The 18,406-nt window shown below is 48.7% G+C and overlaps 3 protein-coding genes across 3 annotated transcripts in view; 1 reads left to right on the top strand and 2 right to left on the bottom strand.

The window, feature by feature from the left end:
- GOLGB1 (golgin B1) overlaps nucleotides 1-1,419 on the bottom strand; it is a 42,101-nt gene extending 40,682 nt beyond the window's left edge. The window contains exon 1 of the mRNA XM_063153567.1: nucleotides 1,319-1,419. The gene's annotated coding sequence lies outside the window, so the exon portion shown is untranslated. The remainder of the gene's footprint in view (nucleotides 1-1,318) is intronic.
- A 3,630-nt stretch (nucleotides 1,420-5,049) lies between these two features.
- LOC134416932 (guanylyl cyclase-activating protein 1-like) lies at nucleotides 5,050-16,027 on the top strand. Its single transcript, XM_063153566.1, has 4 exons — nucleotides 5,050-5,390; nucleotides 11,221-11,370; nucleotides 13,024-13,114; nucleotides 14,085-16,027. Exons 1-4 carry the CDS (start codon nucleotides 5,193-5,195, stop codon nucleotides 14,210-14,212), a joined length of 567 nt encoding a protein of 188 aa, XP_063009636.1. The 5' UTR covers nucleotides 5,050-5,192; the 3' UTR covers nucleotides 14,213-16,027.
- On the bottom strand, nucleotides 7,372-10,523 carry LOC134416931 (acrosin-like). The gene is made up of 5 exons (XM_063153565.1): nucleotides 9,697-10,523; nucleotides 9,192-9,410; nucleotides 8,745-9,022; nucleotides 8,070-8,203; nucleotides 7,372-7,926 (listed from the first exon to the last, which is right to left on the bottom strand). The coding sequence occupies exons 1-5, from the start codon at nucleotides 9,765-9,767 to the stop codon at nucleotides 7,552-7,554; spliced, it is 1,077 nt and encodes a 358-aa protein (XP_063009635.1). The 5' UTR covers nucleotides 9,768-10,523; the 3' UTR covers nucleotides 7,372-7,551.
- Nucleotides 16,028-18,406: the final 2,379 nt, after the last annotated feature.

Raw genomic sequence — 18,406 nt, 5'->3', positions numbered from 1 at the left:
GGTCATCTGGTCTAAGCTCCTTGCTCAAACAGAAGCTGTGCAGACAGCTTCTGAATATCTCCAAGGATAGAGGCTTCACAACTTCTCTGGACAGCCTGTGCCAGTGCTCAGTAAGCCACAGAGTGAAGAAGTATTTTCTGATGTTCAAGGTAATCACCTGTGTCTCAGGTCATGCTCACAACGTCTCATCCTTTCACCAGACACCACTGCAAAGAGCCTGGCTCTGCCTTCTCTGAGCCCTCCCTGAGAACAAAACCAGGAACAGGCATAACACGGCTTTAAATTGTCCCAAAGCCAACAGCCTGCACAGGAGGCGGTGGCTGGCCTGTGCATCAGCCTCAAGGCAGGAATATCCTGGTGTTGTACAATCACAAACACGAAAGGACAGAGGTTTTTCCGTGTTCCACTGCCTCGCCCCAATAAAGCAAACAGTGCTCTCAGAGACAAGGCTGGTGCTCTCCCAGGCTCACACCTGGATTCACCACCTATGGATTCTCACCTCTGTAATGAGCAGCAGAACACAAGGAGCCTCGCAGTGCTCAGGATGTGAGCCAGGATCCTTTACATCCTCTACCTTTGCTCAGCATTCCTGTGACTAATGAACTTTTGCAGGGGAAACTTTGCTTTAAACACTGGAACTACAGACCAGCAGTGATGTGGAGGAGGCTGCTTTTCTCTGAAACACACATCACTGACCCAAACAGTCAAAGCCCACTGCTAGTTTGCACAACCTGCATTAAGCAGCACATTTCTATCCCTAGGTATCAGCCACAGCAAAGAAAAACTTGACAATATTCTTCCCTGATTTATTATACTATAAGTTTATTATACATAAATGAAGTTAATTCCTCGTATTTCCCTTCATTTAAAATCAAACACGCATTAAAAGCACTGCTGCTGTACACAAGCCCTGGGCCAAACTTCTCCCGCTGTGCGGAGGGGTTGCAAGGAAAGCCGGGAGGGACGGGCAGGTGCCGGGAGCGGGGACAGCGGGCAGCGCCGACGGGCCCCGGCGGCCCCGCAGATGTACCGGAGCGCACGCGAACCGCCCCGGCCGGGCTGCGCTCCCGGCACCTGCGGGCACCGCCGCCAGCGTCCCACGGCCGTGGGGACACGGGGCCGGGACGCAAAGCCCAGAGCGAGAAGAGAGGCTCGCCCCGGCCCACCGCCCCTTACGGCCCCGGGGGGCTGCGAACCCGTCCCGGCCGCGCACGGCACGAAAGGAGCCCGATCAGCGACTGCCGCCGAGAGCTGGGCGGCAGAGCCCGCGGTCCGTGCAGAGCAGGCGGAGAGCACCTGGGGCGGGGGAGGTACTGACCTGCAGCACAGCAGGAGGGCAGCGCCGAGGAACGGCTCGAACCCGCCGAGAAGCTCCCGCCACCGCCGGAGCGCTCTACCGCGCCACCTCACCACCGGAACGCGCCGCCGCCGCTTCCGCGGGCCCCGCCCCCGGCGCAGAGAGACCAATCAGCTGCGGCGGTTGAAAGATAGACGGGACGGCCAGGCAATCGTGACGGAGAAGCTGCCTCGGCGCCATGGTTATCCTGCAACATGGCACAAAGTGACCAATCCCGAGGACGCTGTGGGTTCCCGCCCAATAACAAGGCAGCGACCAATCAGTTGCGGCGTTTCGGGCCGGACGGGCGGTGTTGGTGAGACGGAGGCTCGCACTGGCCGCTGGCCGACGGGGGCGGGGCCGCGGGGGGGGTGCCTCAGGGAGGCGTGGTCTCTGGGGGCGGGCCGCGTGGAGGCGGGGCTGTGGGGCGGGGCCGCGTGGGCGGGGCCGAGTGGGCGGGGCCGCTCGTTGTCGGCGGGGATCGGCGGGGGCGGTGTGCGGTGGTTCGGTCGGAACGTCCCTTTACGGAGGATCCAGTCCCACCCCCTTGCCACGGGCACCTCCGGCCGGGCCGGGTTGCTCCAAGCCCCCTTCAATCCGGCCTTGAGATCTTCCGGAGATGTCCGATCCGAGGCTGCGCTCGTGCAAATGGGCGCTGCTGTTCCCTGCTCTCGACATAAAAATATTTTTAGATGCTGATAGGCTGCAATAAGGTCTCTCCGGAGCCTTCTGTTCTCCAGGCTGAACTCCCCAGCTCTCCCAGCCCGTCTCCAGAGCAGAGGGGCTCCAGCCCTTGGAGCAGGTCCGTGGCCTCCACTGCACCTCCTTCGGCAACTGCAGATGTGCCTTGTTCGGAGGGTTCCGGGGCCGGAGAAAGCTCTGCAAGGCGGGTCTCACCTGAGTGGGGCAGAGGGACAGAATTCTCCCCTCACCTGCTGCCCGGGCTGCTGGGCATGTGCGCACTGCCAGCCCCTGTCCAGTCTTGTTTTCCTTCTCATAACTCTTGGTCCGTTCCCTTCCTGGTCTGTGCTGGTACCAGAGGTTGCCCCCAGCAAGATTTCAGGGGCCGGAGCAGCGCAGTGTCCTTGCCCCCCGGCCATCCTTACTGTGCGTGCGCATGGCTGTGTTCCTGTTTCTGATGACACCGCTGGTGTGCCAATGACCTGCCGTGGCCATGGGCTCTGTCCCTACTTCACAAGGCCTCAGGACCAAAGCTTGCCAGGTGTGCTCTCAATTCTTCATTTGATGCCCTGCCTGCAGCTTTGCTCATTTCGTTCATTTCACTTTGTTCACTCAAGCTGTGAGAGCAATCTCTCCAGGTATCTATGGCTAATTTATTTAACTTAGCTATCTTTGTGTGGTTCAGCCATGGGCTTATATTGGTAGTAACAGCAAGCAGTTATTTTAGGGAGAATGAGATATTTGCAACTCTAACACATACCTTTGTAAGTCTAAGTGGAAGGAAAGAGAAGAGAGAAAAAAAAAAAAGAAAAAAGAAAGGAGGATGAGAAAATCATTGAAACAATTCACAAGAACATCACGTTTCTCCCAGTGAAAGATCCAGATGCTGACAACTTCCCGTGACTCTCCCCTCCTCCTCTGCAAAGATCCAAGTGAACCACAGATCTTAATACCCAGAGAAGCAGCAGGCAGGTCAGCGTAACATCGGAGAAAGCACAGAAACAAAGTGCATGTGTTGCTATTTTAATTGGATTATTGCTACTAGTGCAGCTTTTTTCTTTGTATAAGTACTTGACCTACATTATTTTTCTTTGCTTTTCTGTAATTAGATGTAGATTTATTATGACTCCCAAGTCAGACTGTTAAAATTTCTATAATACTAAAAATAAGTTTTGGCTTTAAATGTGTATGTTAAGTGGTGTGACTGATATTCTATAGGGAAGGGATTAAGGCATCCAGAAGGATCTGGACAGGCCAGAGAGGAGGACCCATGCCAACTCATGAAGTTCGACAAGGCCAGGCGCAATCCCCAACAGGGGTACGGGCTGAGTGGTGAGTGAACTGGGAGCAGTCCTGTGGAGAAGAACTTGGGAGTCTTGGGGAGTGAAAAACTGCATGTGGGCCAGCAACGTGCACTCCCAGCCAATTGCAGTCTGAGCTCCATCAAAAGCAGCACAGGAAGCAAGGGAGCCTAGGCTCCAGTTACCTGCTTTGGGGGAAGGTGTTTCTGCCCATGGTGAGGGCTGTAATCAGATGATTTTTAAGGACTCTTCAGCCATAACTGTTCTGTGATTCTGTGAAGGTCCATCAGTGGGAAGCACAGAGAGTGTGTGGGCTTAGACATCCAGCCTACCCACAGCTGTTTTTCGATGCCTGGTCTCCCCAGCTGCTGGCATCTGGACACGCCGGGCCCTGCGAGGTGCACAGCCCTGCCACAGCACCAGAACAGATTCCCATGCACACAACAACCTGCAGACAGACACGGATACTGGGCGCCCCTTGAGTTCCTGTGAGGGGGTGCTCAGGATGCAGAGAAACACAGACAGGTGGGTCACCCTCAACCCTGCACCCTCAGTCTAATGGTCAACTACTCCAGTGGTCTCACTAACAGAGATAACTACACCTGTCTCACGAACTGTTTGGCCTATTTGCTGCCTAGCCTGGCTTGATATTTACTAGTGATCATGGACTGACATGATCTCACTCAATCCAGTTGTGGGCGCTTAAATCTCCATGCATACATATGCCCAGAGCACAGTGCTGTGCAGCCAAAAAAAGAAAAAAGGAGGTAGAAGTGTTAGAAGACAAGAAAGACTGTGATGACCAGGCCCAAGGGATGGATACACATTCATACAGATTAGCACCATTCTACATGCAACCAGACCCTTCTGTTCCCCTTGCCTCCATTTTCTCGTGCGTGTTCATTCCCATACCACCTAGACCCATCCCTTTCCCCACCTTCTTTTCCCCTTCTAAACATCCTGTTGTGAGTCTTGTCCCCAGGTGCTCCTGCCCTGGACACACGGTGTTTTCCATGCGTGCAGGCAGTACTCAGTTTGTAGAGTCCTCTGCAACCTCTCCTGCTGACCCATCATGGTGGGTGCCACCTCTGGGCCCGTTGCACTGGTACCTCCCCTGCAACAGATGTAGAAGGAGCTGGGACAGGGCCTTTATTTCTCTTACTGGGTAATTTGTGTTCCCCAGCTTGTGGTTGTCTCTCCACTCCTTCCCCTTTGTGCAGTTGAGCCTTTTATGGGTTGGCTGCACTTCCGTGATGGTTCTTGGATTTGCCAGACCAGGGGATTATTTGTGTCCTCCTGCATTGTTCCTTTGTGCTCCTTTGTGTGCATGGAGGTGAGCTTTTTCCCACATAACCTCACTCTTGTACTGGGCCACTTCTGTAACACTTTTTGGTCCTACACACTCTGTTATTCAACACGTCTATTTGAGAAAACAGACTCTCAAAATCCACTTAGAGGAGAAGATCTTTACTTAACCTCACAGCCCACAACTTATGGGCATTTCCTCTTATCTTCACGTATAATTATATCAAGGTTAAAAATAGGGTAGTCTACCACACCAATATAGCTGCCAATGCCAGTGTCTGATTAACCTTCTCACCCTTTCTGCTTTAGCTCCTAAAATAGCAGCGATTTGCTAAATTATCTTGCATCTCCTTTCCATTCTAAGAAGAGTGTTTGTATCATTGAAACTTTCTGGTTTGTGGATCAGCCTCTAAGAAGATTAACGTTTATAATTGGCTTGTGGAAGGTTAGATCCCTCACGTAACTGACATTGGTGTTGAGCATGGACAGGAGCAAACGGGCAGTGCTGTGAGAGCCACAGGAGGAAGAGGATCATTCCTGTAGCATCATCCTTCTGACCACAGATACACATGGGAAACAACAGCAGCTCCACCGTGGACGATCTGCAAGCTGTCGAGATCCACCACTGGTACAAAAAATTCATGACAGAATGTCCTTCTGGACAGCTGACGGAGCATGAATTTAAGCAGTTCTTTGGACTTCGAGGGCTGGATCCAGAGGCCAATAAGTACATTGAGCAGATGTTCCGCACGTTCGATATGAACAAGGTGAGTTCTCCGCAAGGAATTAACTGTCTCGTGCTGCTTAGAAGTGATCCAACTCCTGCACTTTCAGAGTCTTTGTCTTTCTCTTGCAAACATAAAGAACACAAATATTCCCTTGCAAACATTTTCTCTTGCAAACACTGGTGGGGAAAGCTGCCAAGGGATGCTTATGTAAAGTAGCTAAATGTAAGGAACAAATGAATGTGTACAGGTAATAACACAGATGACATAAACATAAGTACACCTGATTATCTAACTACCTTGTGCAAGTTCATATTTGAATTTTGAAAATTCCTTACTGCCAGTTATTTGACTTGGCCTTGTTTAACTAGCAAAATGCTAATTTCATTATTCTTCTTATGTTCTTACATGTTCTTATTATTCAAAAATATAGCTGTATGAGATCATGGAGACCACAGGAATCAGACACAGTAGAAATCATTATAGCATTCACAGAGGAATAATTTCCAGGTATTTGGCAGCTGCAATTAACACTGCATGGGCAGACAAAGTCTGAGGCTTTCCTTGGTAGGTGCAGCATGAAGCTGGAGTGAGGGGGTAGGCAGTGCTCCTCACTGTGACGGGTGACTGCTGGTAGAAAACAGTAGCCCACATAATTCCTTTAAGTGTGCCATGGCCCTTACTTTTGCCTGCTTTTTATCCATACGTATTACAGCCTGTGCCTGCAGGCCTGTATTCTTAATGACAAAGGAATCTGGATTTATAGCATCCTGGGAAAATTCAGCTTTACTCTCTGCTCCAAGGTTCTGAAATGGAGTCAAGGAGGATTCAGTCACAGAGGCATGACAACCAGGTGGAAAATCACGGAGTTAGTCTTGAAGAAGAAAAGCCTAGGGACCAACAAAGAATGTTATTTTGGACATGTCAGACAGCATAAGGAGTTAAGGAATGCTTAGGAATATTATAAAATTTTTAAGCAGAACAGCAGACAGGCTCCATTAGGGTAGCTGAGGTCTTTTGGTGGATGTAATGACTGTAGATAACTGTAGACCTCAAAGAATATCTTTTCTCATCCCAAAGTCCTCTGTGCCCAGGATGACAATAGTGATGAGAAGCAGTTTCATAAGGTAAAGCAAAACCTTTCAGCTGTTGCACAAGTCTTTCTTTTACTTCACCTCTCTCCCTTCTTGGGATTTTAAAGGAATTTAAAATTTATTCAATGATGTAGTGCATTCCAGAGTTCTCCTGTGAGCCCTGTGTTATGCAGTAAACAATGTTATAGGAAGGTTCTCAAATTCAAATTTAGTCAGAAAATCTATAATCTAAATAAAGTGATAGTGATCTCAGGAGGAATGAAGTAAAATTGTGGCAACTAGTGGCAGTGGACCTAGTTAGTCTTAGTCTGTTAACAGTTAGTCACTTAATCTAAGATCCTTCTATGAACAAGGGCAAGGAACAAGAGACCCAGAGGAAAATCCACCCTGTCATAACACAGACCTCATGGATGGAATCATCTGCCCTCTGGATCTTCAGATTTTGAAAACTTTGATGATGATGAAGAGGATAAATTTTCAATATTCTTCTTTTATAAATTGCAGTTGTAGCATTATAAAATGGTTTCTTTTGGAAGGGACCTTAAGGGTCATCTCATTCTACCACCTCCCATGGGCAGGGACACCTGCCATTTTCCCAGGTTGCTCCAAGCCCTGTCCAACCTGGCTTTGGACACTTCATGGGCCAGGGCCTCACCACCCCCTGAGTAAAAACTCCTTCCCAGCGCCTCATCCCAATCTCCCCTCCTCTAGGTTTAACCCATTCCTCCTTGTCCTGTCATGGCCTGCCCATGCAAAAAGCCGCTCTCGCTCTCCCCCACTATTATAACCTACTTCAATGCAAGGGGCACTGAGGTTTCCCTGGAGCCCTCCCCAGGCTGAAGAATGAATGTGAACAGCACAGCAGATGGACAGACAGAGCAGGGACTCTGCGAGCCTGCGGGTGCACTGAGCAGGGCTGAACACACGGGTAATGGTGAACACAGAAACTTTACTTCAACACCTCAGTCACGTCAGCATCGCTGTGGCTGCAGCGCAGCAGCGTGGGCAGGACAGAGAAGCCTCTGGCCCCGAGGCTGCCTTGGAGCTGCCGTGATCCACAGTAGCCCTGGATCCTGCTCATCCTGCTGCTGCTCAGGCTTTTTGTCCTTCTAAAACTGCAGGAACTCCTGCACCAGATTCCAGAATTGCACCAGGATCTGGTGTGGGAATGCCATGGGCAGTGTCGTGCCCGAGGATGTCACTGCTGGTTTCTCGTTGTACTCAGGGGTCAAGTTGATCTCTTCCTCTGGTTCCTCAGGCTCCTCCTCGGGGGCCGAGGTGACAGGTGGCTCCGGTGCTGGACCAGCTCTTTCTGCTGGGCTCAGGCCCGTCTGGAGCAGGATCCAGTTGTAGAAGTGCTGAGTGGAGGTGTAGATCCCGGGGTGCCTGGCTCTGTCACAGCCTCTTCCCCAGCTGTTCAATCCCACCAGCCAGTAGTAGTCAGCTGCATTGTCCTTGCAGATGAGGGGACCCCCACTGTCCCCCTGCGCCGGGAGAGATGGTTCAGGGACTGTGGGGGGCTGCTGTGGGGAGGGGAGGGGCGGACAGGGGACAGGCTGGACTGCGTGTGGGGGATGAGGGGGTCCCTGCGCTGCCAGGGGCTGAGGGACTCATCACACGCTCCTACCTGGCAGGTGTCGATGCCGCCCTGTGGGTACCCAGCACAAAGGTTGCGGGGGTGGATGGCCCCCGCGTACCACCGGCTGCTGTTGCAGAGCTCAGTGTCCATGAGGTGAACCTTGGCCTCCTGCAGCACCATGGCTGTTCCCTGAGCTGTGGGCACAGAGGGGAATGAGCCCCAGCAGCTCGGTACCCATCCCTTCCCCTGCCTGGGGTGAGCCCCCTTCCCAGGCCTGGCTCTGCCCCTTCCCCAGGGGTGACATTGTCCAGCTGTGTCCCTGCCCCTTCCCCACGGAACGACATTGTCCAGCTGTGTCCCTGCCCCTTCCCCACGGGTGACATTGTCCAGCTGTGTCCCTGCCCCTTCCCCACAGGTGATGTTGTCCAGCTGTGTCCCTGCTGTTGGCCTGGGGAAGGGGCCAAACCCCCGAGGTTTCCCAGGGCCAGCAGGAATTGTTTGGGTGAGCAGGGACCTTACAGCTCATCCCGTTCCATGCTTGTCTTGGTGGAGGCTCCATCCCCCAGCCCGGGCTGCTCCGAGCCCGGCCCTGCTGGCGCCGTGCGGCCGGACCCTGTGTGTGCCCTGTGTGTGCCCAATCCGTGTCCCTGTCTGTGTCCAGCCCGTGTCCCTGTGTGTGTCCAGCCCGTGTCCCAGGGTGCCCAGCTCGCCCTGGGAGCACACATCCTGTTGGGAACTCACCTCTGGCAAAGTTCCAGCCGGCGATGTAGCAGGATTTCAGCTCCGAGACCCTGAGTGAGGGGTCGGGCACACAGGCCAGCTGGATGTAGTTGCTGCACTCCACGGGCTGGTCCAGCTCCACCAGGGCGATGTCGTTCCTGGCCGTGGCAACCACGTAGTGCTGGTGCACCAGGAGCCTCTGGATGCGTCTCACCACAGCCCCAGGGCCTGGCTGAGTCAGATCTGTGGCCCCAATCACCACGTCCCACGTGGAGATGCCCCTGGGGAGCAGATGGACAGAGGGGTGACAGGGAGCAGAGCCACGGGCTGCAACAGCCCAGCATTTCCCGGCCTTCTGCTTGCCCAGGTGGGCAGGGCAGTGGCCCGTGGTGCTGTGAGCTGGGTGCCTGCCCGTGCTCTGGGGACATCTCTGTCCCTGCTGTCTCTTACCCGGCTCTGGCGAAGCAGTGTGCCACCGTGAGCACCCACTGGGAGCTGAGGAGGACACCCGTGCACATGTGCCACGTGCCGTTCTCCCAGGTGGCCTGGATGCTGACGATGCTGGGCCAGGCCCCAGAGGGGACACTGGTGTCACCCTCACGGGACGTGCCAGCAGCAGAAGTCATGGAACTGTGGTCAGAGGCCATGGGCCGGAGCCTGCAGGTTCTTCTGTAACAAAAAGCCATTGCTGTTCAGCTTGGTGGCTGCTGCTACTCAGGCTGAACATCCTCTCTCATCCCTTCCTGCCCAGTGTTGAGTGGCAGGAAGACTCGGGACCCCAGAGGGGCACATCTGTCCCCCCGTGCTACTGCAGCCCCAGACAGGTTTTGCCAGTAGCCGGGCACTGGCCAGGAGCCAAAGCTCTTCCTGCAGCAAGTGAGGCCGGATCACTGCAGTGTGAGTGTGGGGAACGTTTGGGGCCCCTACAGGGAAACTCCTAAGTGGGACCACTGACCTGCAGGTGTCCCAGGTGCCCCCCACGGGCCCGGCCAGGGCCAGCAGCACGAGCAGCCCCAGCAAAGCCATCGGCGCCAGCGCAGGTGGCAGAGCCAGCGCAGAGCTGTCACCTCCAGTGCGGCCACTGCCACGGCACCCACAGCCTTCGTGGTGCTCACAGTGCCCGGGCCAGGGCCGCTGTCACAGAGGGGCTGGTTCTGAGTGCTGGCATGGCAGGGAGGGGCAGCACGGAGTCATAGAGACGTGGAATGCTCTGGGTAGAAGGGACTTTATGACCACCCAGTGCCACCCCTGCCGTGGGCAGGGCCACCTTCCACTATTCCAGGGTGCTCCAAGGCCTGAGGCCTGTCCAGCCTGGCCTTGGGCACTGCCAGGGATCCAGGGGCAGCCACAGCTGCTCTGTGCCAGGGCCTGCCCGCACCCACAGCCAGAAATTCCCTCCTAACACCTAATCTAAATCTACCCACCTTCAGCTTAAGGCCATTTTTCTTGTGTCCTATCACTACAGGCTCTTGTCCAAAGTACCCCTCCAGCCTTTTTCTAAGCCCCTTTTAAGTACTGGAAGAGGCACCAATGTCTCCCTGGAACCTTCTGTTCTCCAGGCTGACCAGCCATGACTCTCTCAGCCTGTCAACCCTTCTTCCCACCCTGAATGAATATTTTAAATGTGGTGATCCTTACTCTAAAACAGCAGTGCTCTGCTAGTTCGCCTACATTCACCTTTTACAAATGTTTCTTTGCACCCATTTCAGAAAGGCATCTGACTTTGATTACATACCTTAAAACTTGAAAGTTTCATTTTTTTTGCTGTTATTTCTTGAAGAATTATTGTTATTCAGAATCTTTGACCTAGATATGTGTAGATATGTTTTTATTTGTAGTTTGTTTTTAACAGCTTCACGTTTTAGTCAGCTTAAAATCTAGGGCCAATGAACCGTTACTAACTGGCATTTTTCTTGCAGAAGAAACAAGAGCCTTTTGACTTTCTTTGTAGAGTCAAGAAATGAAATACTAAAAACCTAAATACTGAACGTTTTTTTCAGTAATCAAATCATGCTCTGTGTATTTTACAAAATATCCCCAGTCACATTATTTTCCACAGAATGGAGAAGAGATCTGTGGCTTTGTGGAATAGCAGTTTCCCACAAAGGCAGAATAGACTCGTACAGAAAACCTGCAGCCCATGGGCTGGGCTCAATAATCTCTCCCAGCAGGCCAAAGGCAGTCAGCTTTGGTGTACAGAGGGGGCTTTGTTCATGCTGACAACCAGGTTCCTTCACTGCAGGTGGTGAGCAGAGGGGAGTCTCTATGTACTAGATCATAACTTTAGCAACCCAGGTATTTAGTAGCTAGAGAAATAACGTGTCTGTGCACTAAAGATTTTTCCTAAGTCAAAGTCTCTGTGCCACTTGTTGGCCTTTCTCTTTCAGCTGTGAATCTAAAGAGCAATAAGGTGAAACAACTCCAGTGCATTAAGTCCCTCTGTTTACTCCTGTCACAATTTGGGGGTTTTTTCTGGCAGGATGGATATATTGATTTCATGGAATACGTGGCTGCCCTCAGCCTCGTTCTCCGAGGGAAGATGGAGCAGAAATTGCGGTGGTATTTCAAGCTCTATGATGTAGATGGCAATGGCTGCATTGATCGACATGAACTGCTCAACATCATCAAGGTGAATCTCCAGGGGTCTATGCTCTTGCCTCTTTCCTTAAAGACAAATCACACAAGTAAGACCTTTGCTGTTGCCCATGTGGATGATCATGGATGAGACCTTTAAAAGCATTCCTTCTCTGAGCAGAATTCCCCATCACCGTACAATGCAATAAGCAGACTTAGACTCTTTATCACCACAGCTTATGTTACAACATAGCTAACCATAAAATTATTTTAACTGCCTGTTAATTGCACTTTCCAAAGTTTCAGACCCTGTGACTGTCTGTTGCTATCTCTGCTATGTGTGCTTCATCTTGAGGGTCCTTTTCCCCATGAGAAGTTGAAGAGCTACTCCCAGTTTGATTTTTAGAATCAGTTCTGAAATATCAACATAATAAAACATTTCTGATTCTGGCGAATAGCCTGAAAAAAAAGGATTGAGAATTGAAAGGATTATATGCAAATAGCTATTGTGGATGAGGTTGGGATTATGGGCAGAAAGATCTTTATATATATCTCAGAATTAATTGTGCTGCAAATTCAGATTATTTTACAGATAATGGGAAATTACCAAGGTAATTGCAGGAAAGATTCAATGACCTTCAATAAATAGCATTTCTGAATATGAAATGTCATAAAATTGGTTTGATAAAGCACTAATAGCATGTTAATAATGCACTCTAATCTGTATAAGAATTTTAGAGCTGGGTATCAAAGAGACCTGACCAATACCTGTAGTAATGTACAGCTTCCTACTAGTAGCTTTAAATAGAAATACTCAGACATGACAATGAAACAACAGATAGCAATAGTTAACACAGAGTTCTTGAGAAAAAAATTCTGGGGGCAACAACTGGTGGCAAGAAATTTATTGTCCTTTGTCTTTTTTGGGTGTAGTTCAGTGTCTTTTTTGGTAACCTTAGGAAATTGCTGAGATAATTTAAGTTTCAGTAAAATAGCATTTGAAAAAGAATTAATAAAATGACCAAATATCAAAGGGTAAAAACTAGAAAATATTTAGTCTTAGAATCAGTATAAGGGCTCTGAAATCACATATTTCATGGATATCCTTAAACAAAGGAAATAATTAGCACTGAAAGAAAAGACAACCCTGCACTATGTAGTTATGAATAAGAAGAATTGTAGCAAACACAAGTGGATAAAGCTTAAAGTTTCTCAAGATGAAAATGAATTTCCAATGACCTTTAGGGAGAAGCCAGACACACAGGAAGAAGTATATAAATGGAAATTGTGAAAGTAAGAATAGAAATAAATTACCGCAGCATATAACAAAGGAATTTCATAATGTCAATTGTGGAAAGTGTTTGACAGTGTTTCTGATGCTTGGTGTATCATAGGGTCACAAAGTGGGACAAAGTGGATCAATTAGGTGGATTCTGATTCTGCCATTTCTGCATCACCTAAACTGTACCTAAGCAGAATTAGGCCAATCCTCTGAGTTTTGCTGCTCATTCCGTGCTCCAGAGCCACACTCCCTTTTTGGCACCCTTCAGTGCCATCCATAAGGGCTGATGATTTGTTTTCCTGTGGTACTGGTTCATTTGTATGGGGAAGGTACCAGGCATGACTGTCTTGTTTTGAATCAATGCTGACATGTGGAATCAGTCTGGGAGTCGTCAGGCAGCTGCTTACTCTTGCTCTTTTATTTCAGGCCATTCGAGCCATTAATGGTGGTGACCATGAAACGAGTGCAGAAGAGTTCACCAACCGAGTCTTCGACAGGATTGATGTGAACGGCGATGGTAAGGTTCCTGCCTTTGTCATCCAGCTTAGACAGGCTTTTCTACAGAGTAACATCCCACTTTTCCTTTCTTGGTTGAACTTTAGGCCTCTTCACTTTGTATTTTATTTCTATTTGCATTCTCAGCCAGTAATGCGTTCTCCATGGACCAAAAGGATTTTTCTCCTGGCACGATACATTATCAGTATGACAGGATTTGTTTCCTGTACTGCTCTAAGCTTTGTTCTGTCCACATGAGTTTCGTAGTGGAGTTTTGGAGTGGTGTTTTGTTTTACTTTTTGTATGTTGCTGTGTAGCTGATGCCAGTTAGAAGTGGGAAATATTATCAAATGGCCCCAGCTGCTCCTAAGTACTTCAGTATGAAAAGGAAGAACTGCAATTTAATGTTGAAGTTCAGAGTTTTTTCACTGGGTCTGCTGCGGGCAGTATGGCAAGAACATGAAGTGCTCAGTCAAAGGCTGGTCAAGTGTCACTGTGGTCCCTGCATGTCCCCGAGAGGTATCTCTTTCCTTGCTACTTCAGGTGCTCATTACTTCCTGACAGGCTCTTTTGTTATTCCAGAATAACTCTGCTGAGCTGATTCCCTGTATGAGGGCTTTTTGGCCTAGGACAAAAAAATTTGTTTCTGTCTGTCACAGCCTCCTCCTGTCAGTTCCTTTATCCTTGAAAACCAGCAAGTACAGGGCAGGTTAGTATTACGACAGGTTGAGCCAAAAAGAATGCCATGATCCCACTCCTTAGGTACCCACTTCTATTGTTCTTTCTTATGTAGCTCTTCCCTTGTATGGGGAAAAAAAGGGAAGCAGGTGTTGTCTGGATACTGGGGATGTTTCATAAAAGCTTAAGAAGACTCTCTGAGGCCTTAGAACATTGGTTCTAAGTATATAGTAAGTGGTCTCTAAAATTAGATTACTGTACTCATTTTCCTGTCAGATGTGGATTCTGATGCCCTTTATTTTTGTCTGACACAGGTGAACTTTCTCTGGATGAATTTGTGGAGGGAGCAAGGAAAGATGAGGAGTTCATGGAGGTTATGATGAAAAGTTTGGACCTGTCACACATTGTGGCCATGATAAACAACCGTCGGCATAGTGTATAAATCAAGCTGGGAGAAAATGCTGTCCCAATAGACAGATGGGTGTCACAAGGAAGGAGAGACAGCATTTTTCAAAACAAAATTTCCATAAACATGAATATGGAAGTAGGAACAGAAAGACACTGCTGTATTTGTGTATCTGAGTGCATGTTCCTATACAAATACTGAAGCTTAGCCACATAAATGCAAGGCAGGTTCAGAAGAACTGAATCTGGGTGGCAGTATTTGACTCGTCTTTCTAAAATTTAAAGGCCAAGTTTCAGGACACAAATTTCCTTTTTATTCTGTGTCCCAGCTTATCAGTTTGAAACGGACTAAAAGTAACAGCAAGTTTGTGAAGAGCGCTAGCAGACCTGGGTGGTGGAGTGTGGAGGACATATTATGACATAGAAAAGAAGAATCTCAAACTGTTATTAGAGTAGAGAACGAACAAAAGAATGTAACTTGCACTGTTCTTGTCATGGTATTGGTTCATAAACACCAGCATGGTTTACCAGCATGGTCCCTACCACATGTGCTTGAATTTGGTTGTCTCTACAGAAGCAGCTTTAGTCATAAGACCACAAGAACTGAAAGAAAAACCAGTCTGGCAGTGACAAATCTGTCCTCAGCTGCAGCTCTTTGAGCTTTCTGTGATCAAAGAACTCTAGCAAACAAGTCAACAGTTTGGAGCAGCTTCTGTAACCAGAGAAAATACGCTATTCAGTTTCCCAAAGCAGAAGAATTACTTGAGAGATCATATCTTTTATATACTCATGGTCCGACTTATTCTCCTCTCATACAACTGAGTCGCTGGGAATGTTCAAAGCCACACTGAACAAGGCTTGGAGTAACCTGATCTAGCTCCATGGCATGGGGCTGAAGCAAGATGATCTTTGAAGTCCCTTCCAACCCAAACCATTCTGTGACTCTATAAATGAAGTATTTGAAGATGATCCTAATATTATTGCCTCACACATCCTTCATTGGTCTTTCTTCTTGTTCTTGAGGAGACAATCTAATTGAAAGAAACAACTCACCAAGGTGACTTGTGAATTGTGCTGTTAATGTGAAGGCTGGAGTGAAGCTGACACGATGGGAAGAGTGATGCAGCATGGATAGAAGCTCAGCAAACTGTGTCTTGTTTGCTGTTCATTAGATAAGGTCATGATCAGAAGCTCCTTTGAATCTGGGAAGAGAACCAGAAGGAAAGAAGAATGCAGGAAATGTTCAATGGAGTGCCTATGTCACAGTTGGCATGTTTTTCCTGTGCAGGAGGAAGAATGTGCAGACCTGTAACAAAACTTTAGATTGAACTTATTCTTGCTTATATTTAGGCTTCTGTAATGTTCATATGTGTATGGGTTTGCACGGCAAGGTCCTGGTAGCAGGGAGGCTTACAGGGATGTCTTCTTCTTTGAGAAGCTGATGGAAGCTTACCCCATGTCTGGCAAAGACAACGCCAGCCGGCTCCAGGATGCCACTGGCCAAGCCTGAGACCTTCAGCCATGGTAGTAACGTGTCTGGGATAACATATTTAAGAAGGAAAAGTTGTTGGGCAGAAGCAATTGCAGCCAGAGAAGTGAGGACTGAGAATATGTGAGAGAAACAGCTCTGCAGGCACCAAAGTCAGCTAAGAAGGAGGGGGAGGAGGGGTTCCAGGTACTGGAGCTGAGATTTTCCTGCAGCCCATGATGCAGGGTGTAATGAAGCAGATTGTCCTCCTGGAGCGCATGGAGGGCTGCAGGAGGGAAGCACAAATCTACCTGCAGCCTGTGGAAGAGCCCCGTGTTGGACCAGGTCCTGGAAGGACCTAAGAGCAGCTTTCCTGGCAGGACTTGTGACCTCACTTTAAAGCAGTTCCTGAAGGACTGACCCCAGGGAAGGTACCTCACACAGGAGCAGCTCGTGAAGAACCACAGCCTGTGTGAAGGACCCATATTGGAGAAATTAATGGGGAACTGATCCTGTAGGAGGGATCGCATGCTGCAGCAGCACAAGGACTCCTCTTTCTGAGGGGGAAGCAGTGGCATGAAATGACTGTAACTTCTGTTCTCATCTTCTTGCACTACTGGTGGGGAGGAGGTAGAGAATGGGAAATAAAGTTAATCCTGGGAAGGAGAAAGGGATGGGGGAAAGGTGTTTTAAAGACTTTAGTTCTCATTACTCTACTCTGATTTTTTTGGTAATAAATTCAATTAATTTTTCCCTCTGATGTCTCCCTGTCCTTATCTCAGCTCATGAACTTTTTTATATTTTATCCAGCTGAGGAGAGAAGTGATTGATAGAGAGGCTCTGGGGGGCACCTGCCATCCAGCCAGGGTCCACCCACCACAATAGTATTCTAACAAAGTGTCTGGGCTTTCACTGAAAGGAAGATTTAGTAAGGGGCATTTAGTAAATACTGTCATTGCAGTGTGAAAGAGTGAGTGATCATGTTTAGAGTAGCTACCAACAGTTTTCTAGGCAGGCTCATGCTCCGGGCCTACTGGCACAGGCATGTCTGCAGTCTTAGAGCTTCTGCAAGGAATCACAGCCTCATGGTTGGAGAACTGTCATGTGAAAAGGGAAGATTTCCTTGACCCTTAATATTTAATTCGTCTGTCAGTGCCCCAGGAAAGCTGAGACCCTTGTGCCTGACCAGTCTGTCAGTGCCCTTTTAGAGGGACCCTTTGTTGAGCAGTCCTGATGGACTGAAGTTTGACTGACATTCAGGGAAATAGGCCAAGTGCATAAGGGAGACCCTCAGCAGGTCTTCCCAATTTATGAACCCTCAATAGGACTTCCTATTTGAATATGTTACCTGCTTGCTGGCAACTGCTAGCATCCATGAAGGAGTCACACTTTGGAATTTTATGGAACAGTTTATGGAACTATACTATTTATAAATATTAATATAAATATATAAATATGAAATTGCAATATTATAAAATATTAATATGTATAAAATATAAAATTGTGACAGGTTAAGGTTCAGGGATTGTTGGTGATGGTATCTGTCAGTGACAGTATTTGACTGCAAAACTTATTCAGAGCACTATCCAGACAAGCTGTAGTCCCCAATAAAAGTATTCAGCAGGCAGAGTGCATTTCTAACCCAACAGGCATTCCTATGGGGGAGAAGACAGGTTCAGCCCATTGACTGATCCCAGCAGTTATGATGGAGCCTTCACTAATTTTTTCTCCATTCTTGGCTTACTTTTATAGTATTTCTTTATATTTAGGTGAAGCTTGAGTGACTCTACTCATGCATATATTTGCTACTGATTGGTGTAGAATTCTCTCACTTCACTTTCAAAGATACAGTCAAAAAAATGTACAGCGTTCATTCCAAGTGAGAGGTTGTTGTAACTTGGAAGCAGGTACCTTTGGGATGCACAGCAGGCAGCCTGCGCTCCATCTGGCTGTGAAGAAGGCAGGGCTGGGAACTGTCAGCAACATCCCAGCAGGTCTGGCTGATGGTGCCACCCTGAGGGCTTCCCCTGCCTTTGGGCAGTCCCAGCTGCTGCAGCTCACTTGACAGACTCATTGTCTATACTGTGCTTGGCTGCACTGGAGATGATGAAGCCGAGGACAGCAATGGTTGCCTTCACATCCCCTGACTGCAGATGGGAAGGAGGGCGAGCTCTGTCACCTTGGGAAGGCGTCTGCAGAGTCACTGCTGCCCGTCTCTGGAGCGTGGCTCCATCGGGGGACCGTGGTAAGGACAGCAGTGCTCACCTAACTGTGCACCTGAGGACAGCTTCAGGACCTTGTCATACTGTGGGAGAGCAGAGCTTCACAGTAAACACCAGCTAACACACTGACTGCCAGTGTTAACACTAACAATTCTTACCTAAATATTAATACTAGTAGCACTTACTATGCGTATTATTAATCCTAGTAGAGGCTGGTAGCGTTCTTTAGGCTGAGGCTTGCATGAAGAACACAAAATTAATTAACGTTGCTGATTATGCTATTGTGTTGCAATACTTGGCCTCCGCTGCAGTAGCCCCACACTTACCTCGATGGCCTGCCCCAGCAGGTCCCAAAACACCTGGATGCAGATCAGCTTAAGCTTCACTGATGTGATAAACAGAGTTCATTCTGTAAAATTTTTAAAAGTTTATTAAAGGATAAAAGGACAAAATAATCCAGCACTGGGATGCTTTTAGCACACAGCCAAAGAGCACAGAGGTAGCTTAAAATCATGTTCACTATATACTGTTACATTGCTGA

The sequence above is a fragment of the Melospiza melodia genome, chromosome 4, assembly GCF_035770615.1.
Source record: "Melospiza melodia melodia isolate bMelMel2 chromosome 4, bMelMel2.pri, whole genome shotgun sequence".
In the NCBI taxonomy this organism is placed as follows: Eukaryota; Metazoa; Chordata; class Aves; order Passeriformes; family Passerellidae; genus Melospiza; species Melospiza melodia.
Note: the sequence above shows the minus strand (reverse complement) of the source record. Positions and strands in the feature narration are given on the sequence as shown.

Coding starts and splice junctions, on each gene's coding strand:
- LOC134416932 (XM_063153566.1), top strand. CDS start 5,193: ATGGGAAACAACAGCAGCTCCACCGTGGACGATCTGCAAGCTGTCGAG. Junction 5,391..11,220: donor GCACGTTCGATATGAACAAG/GTGAGTTCTCCG, acceptor TTTTTCTGGCAG/GATGGATATATTGATTTCAT. Junction 13,115..14,084: donor GATTGATGTGAACGGCGATG/GTAAGGTTCCTG, acceptor TGTCTGACACAG/GTGAACTTTCTCTGGATGAA.
- LOC134416931 (XM_063153565.1), bottom strand. CDS start 9,767: ATGGCTTTGCTGGGGCTGCTCGTGCTGCTGGCCCTGGCCGGGCCCGTG. Junction 9,411..9,696: donor GGCACCTGGGACACCTGCAG/GTCAGTGGTCCC, acceptor TTTTTGTTACAG/AAGAACCTGCAGGCTCCGGC. Junction 7,927..8,069: donor GCGGCATCGACACCTGCCAG/GTAGGAGCGTGT, acceptor CTCCCGGCGCAG/GGGGACAGTGGGGGTCCCCT.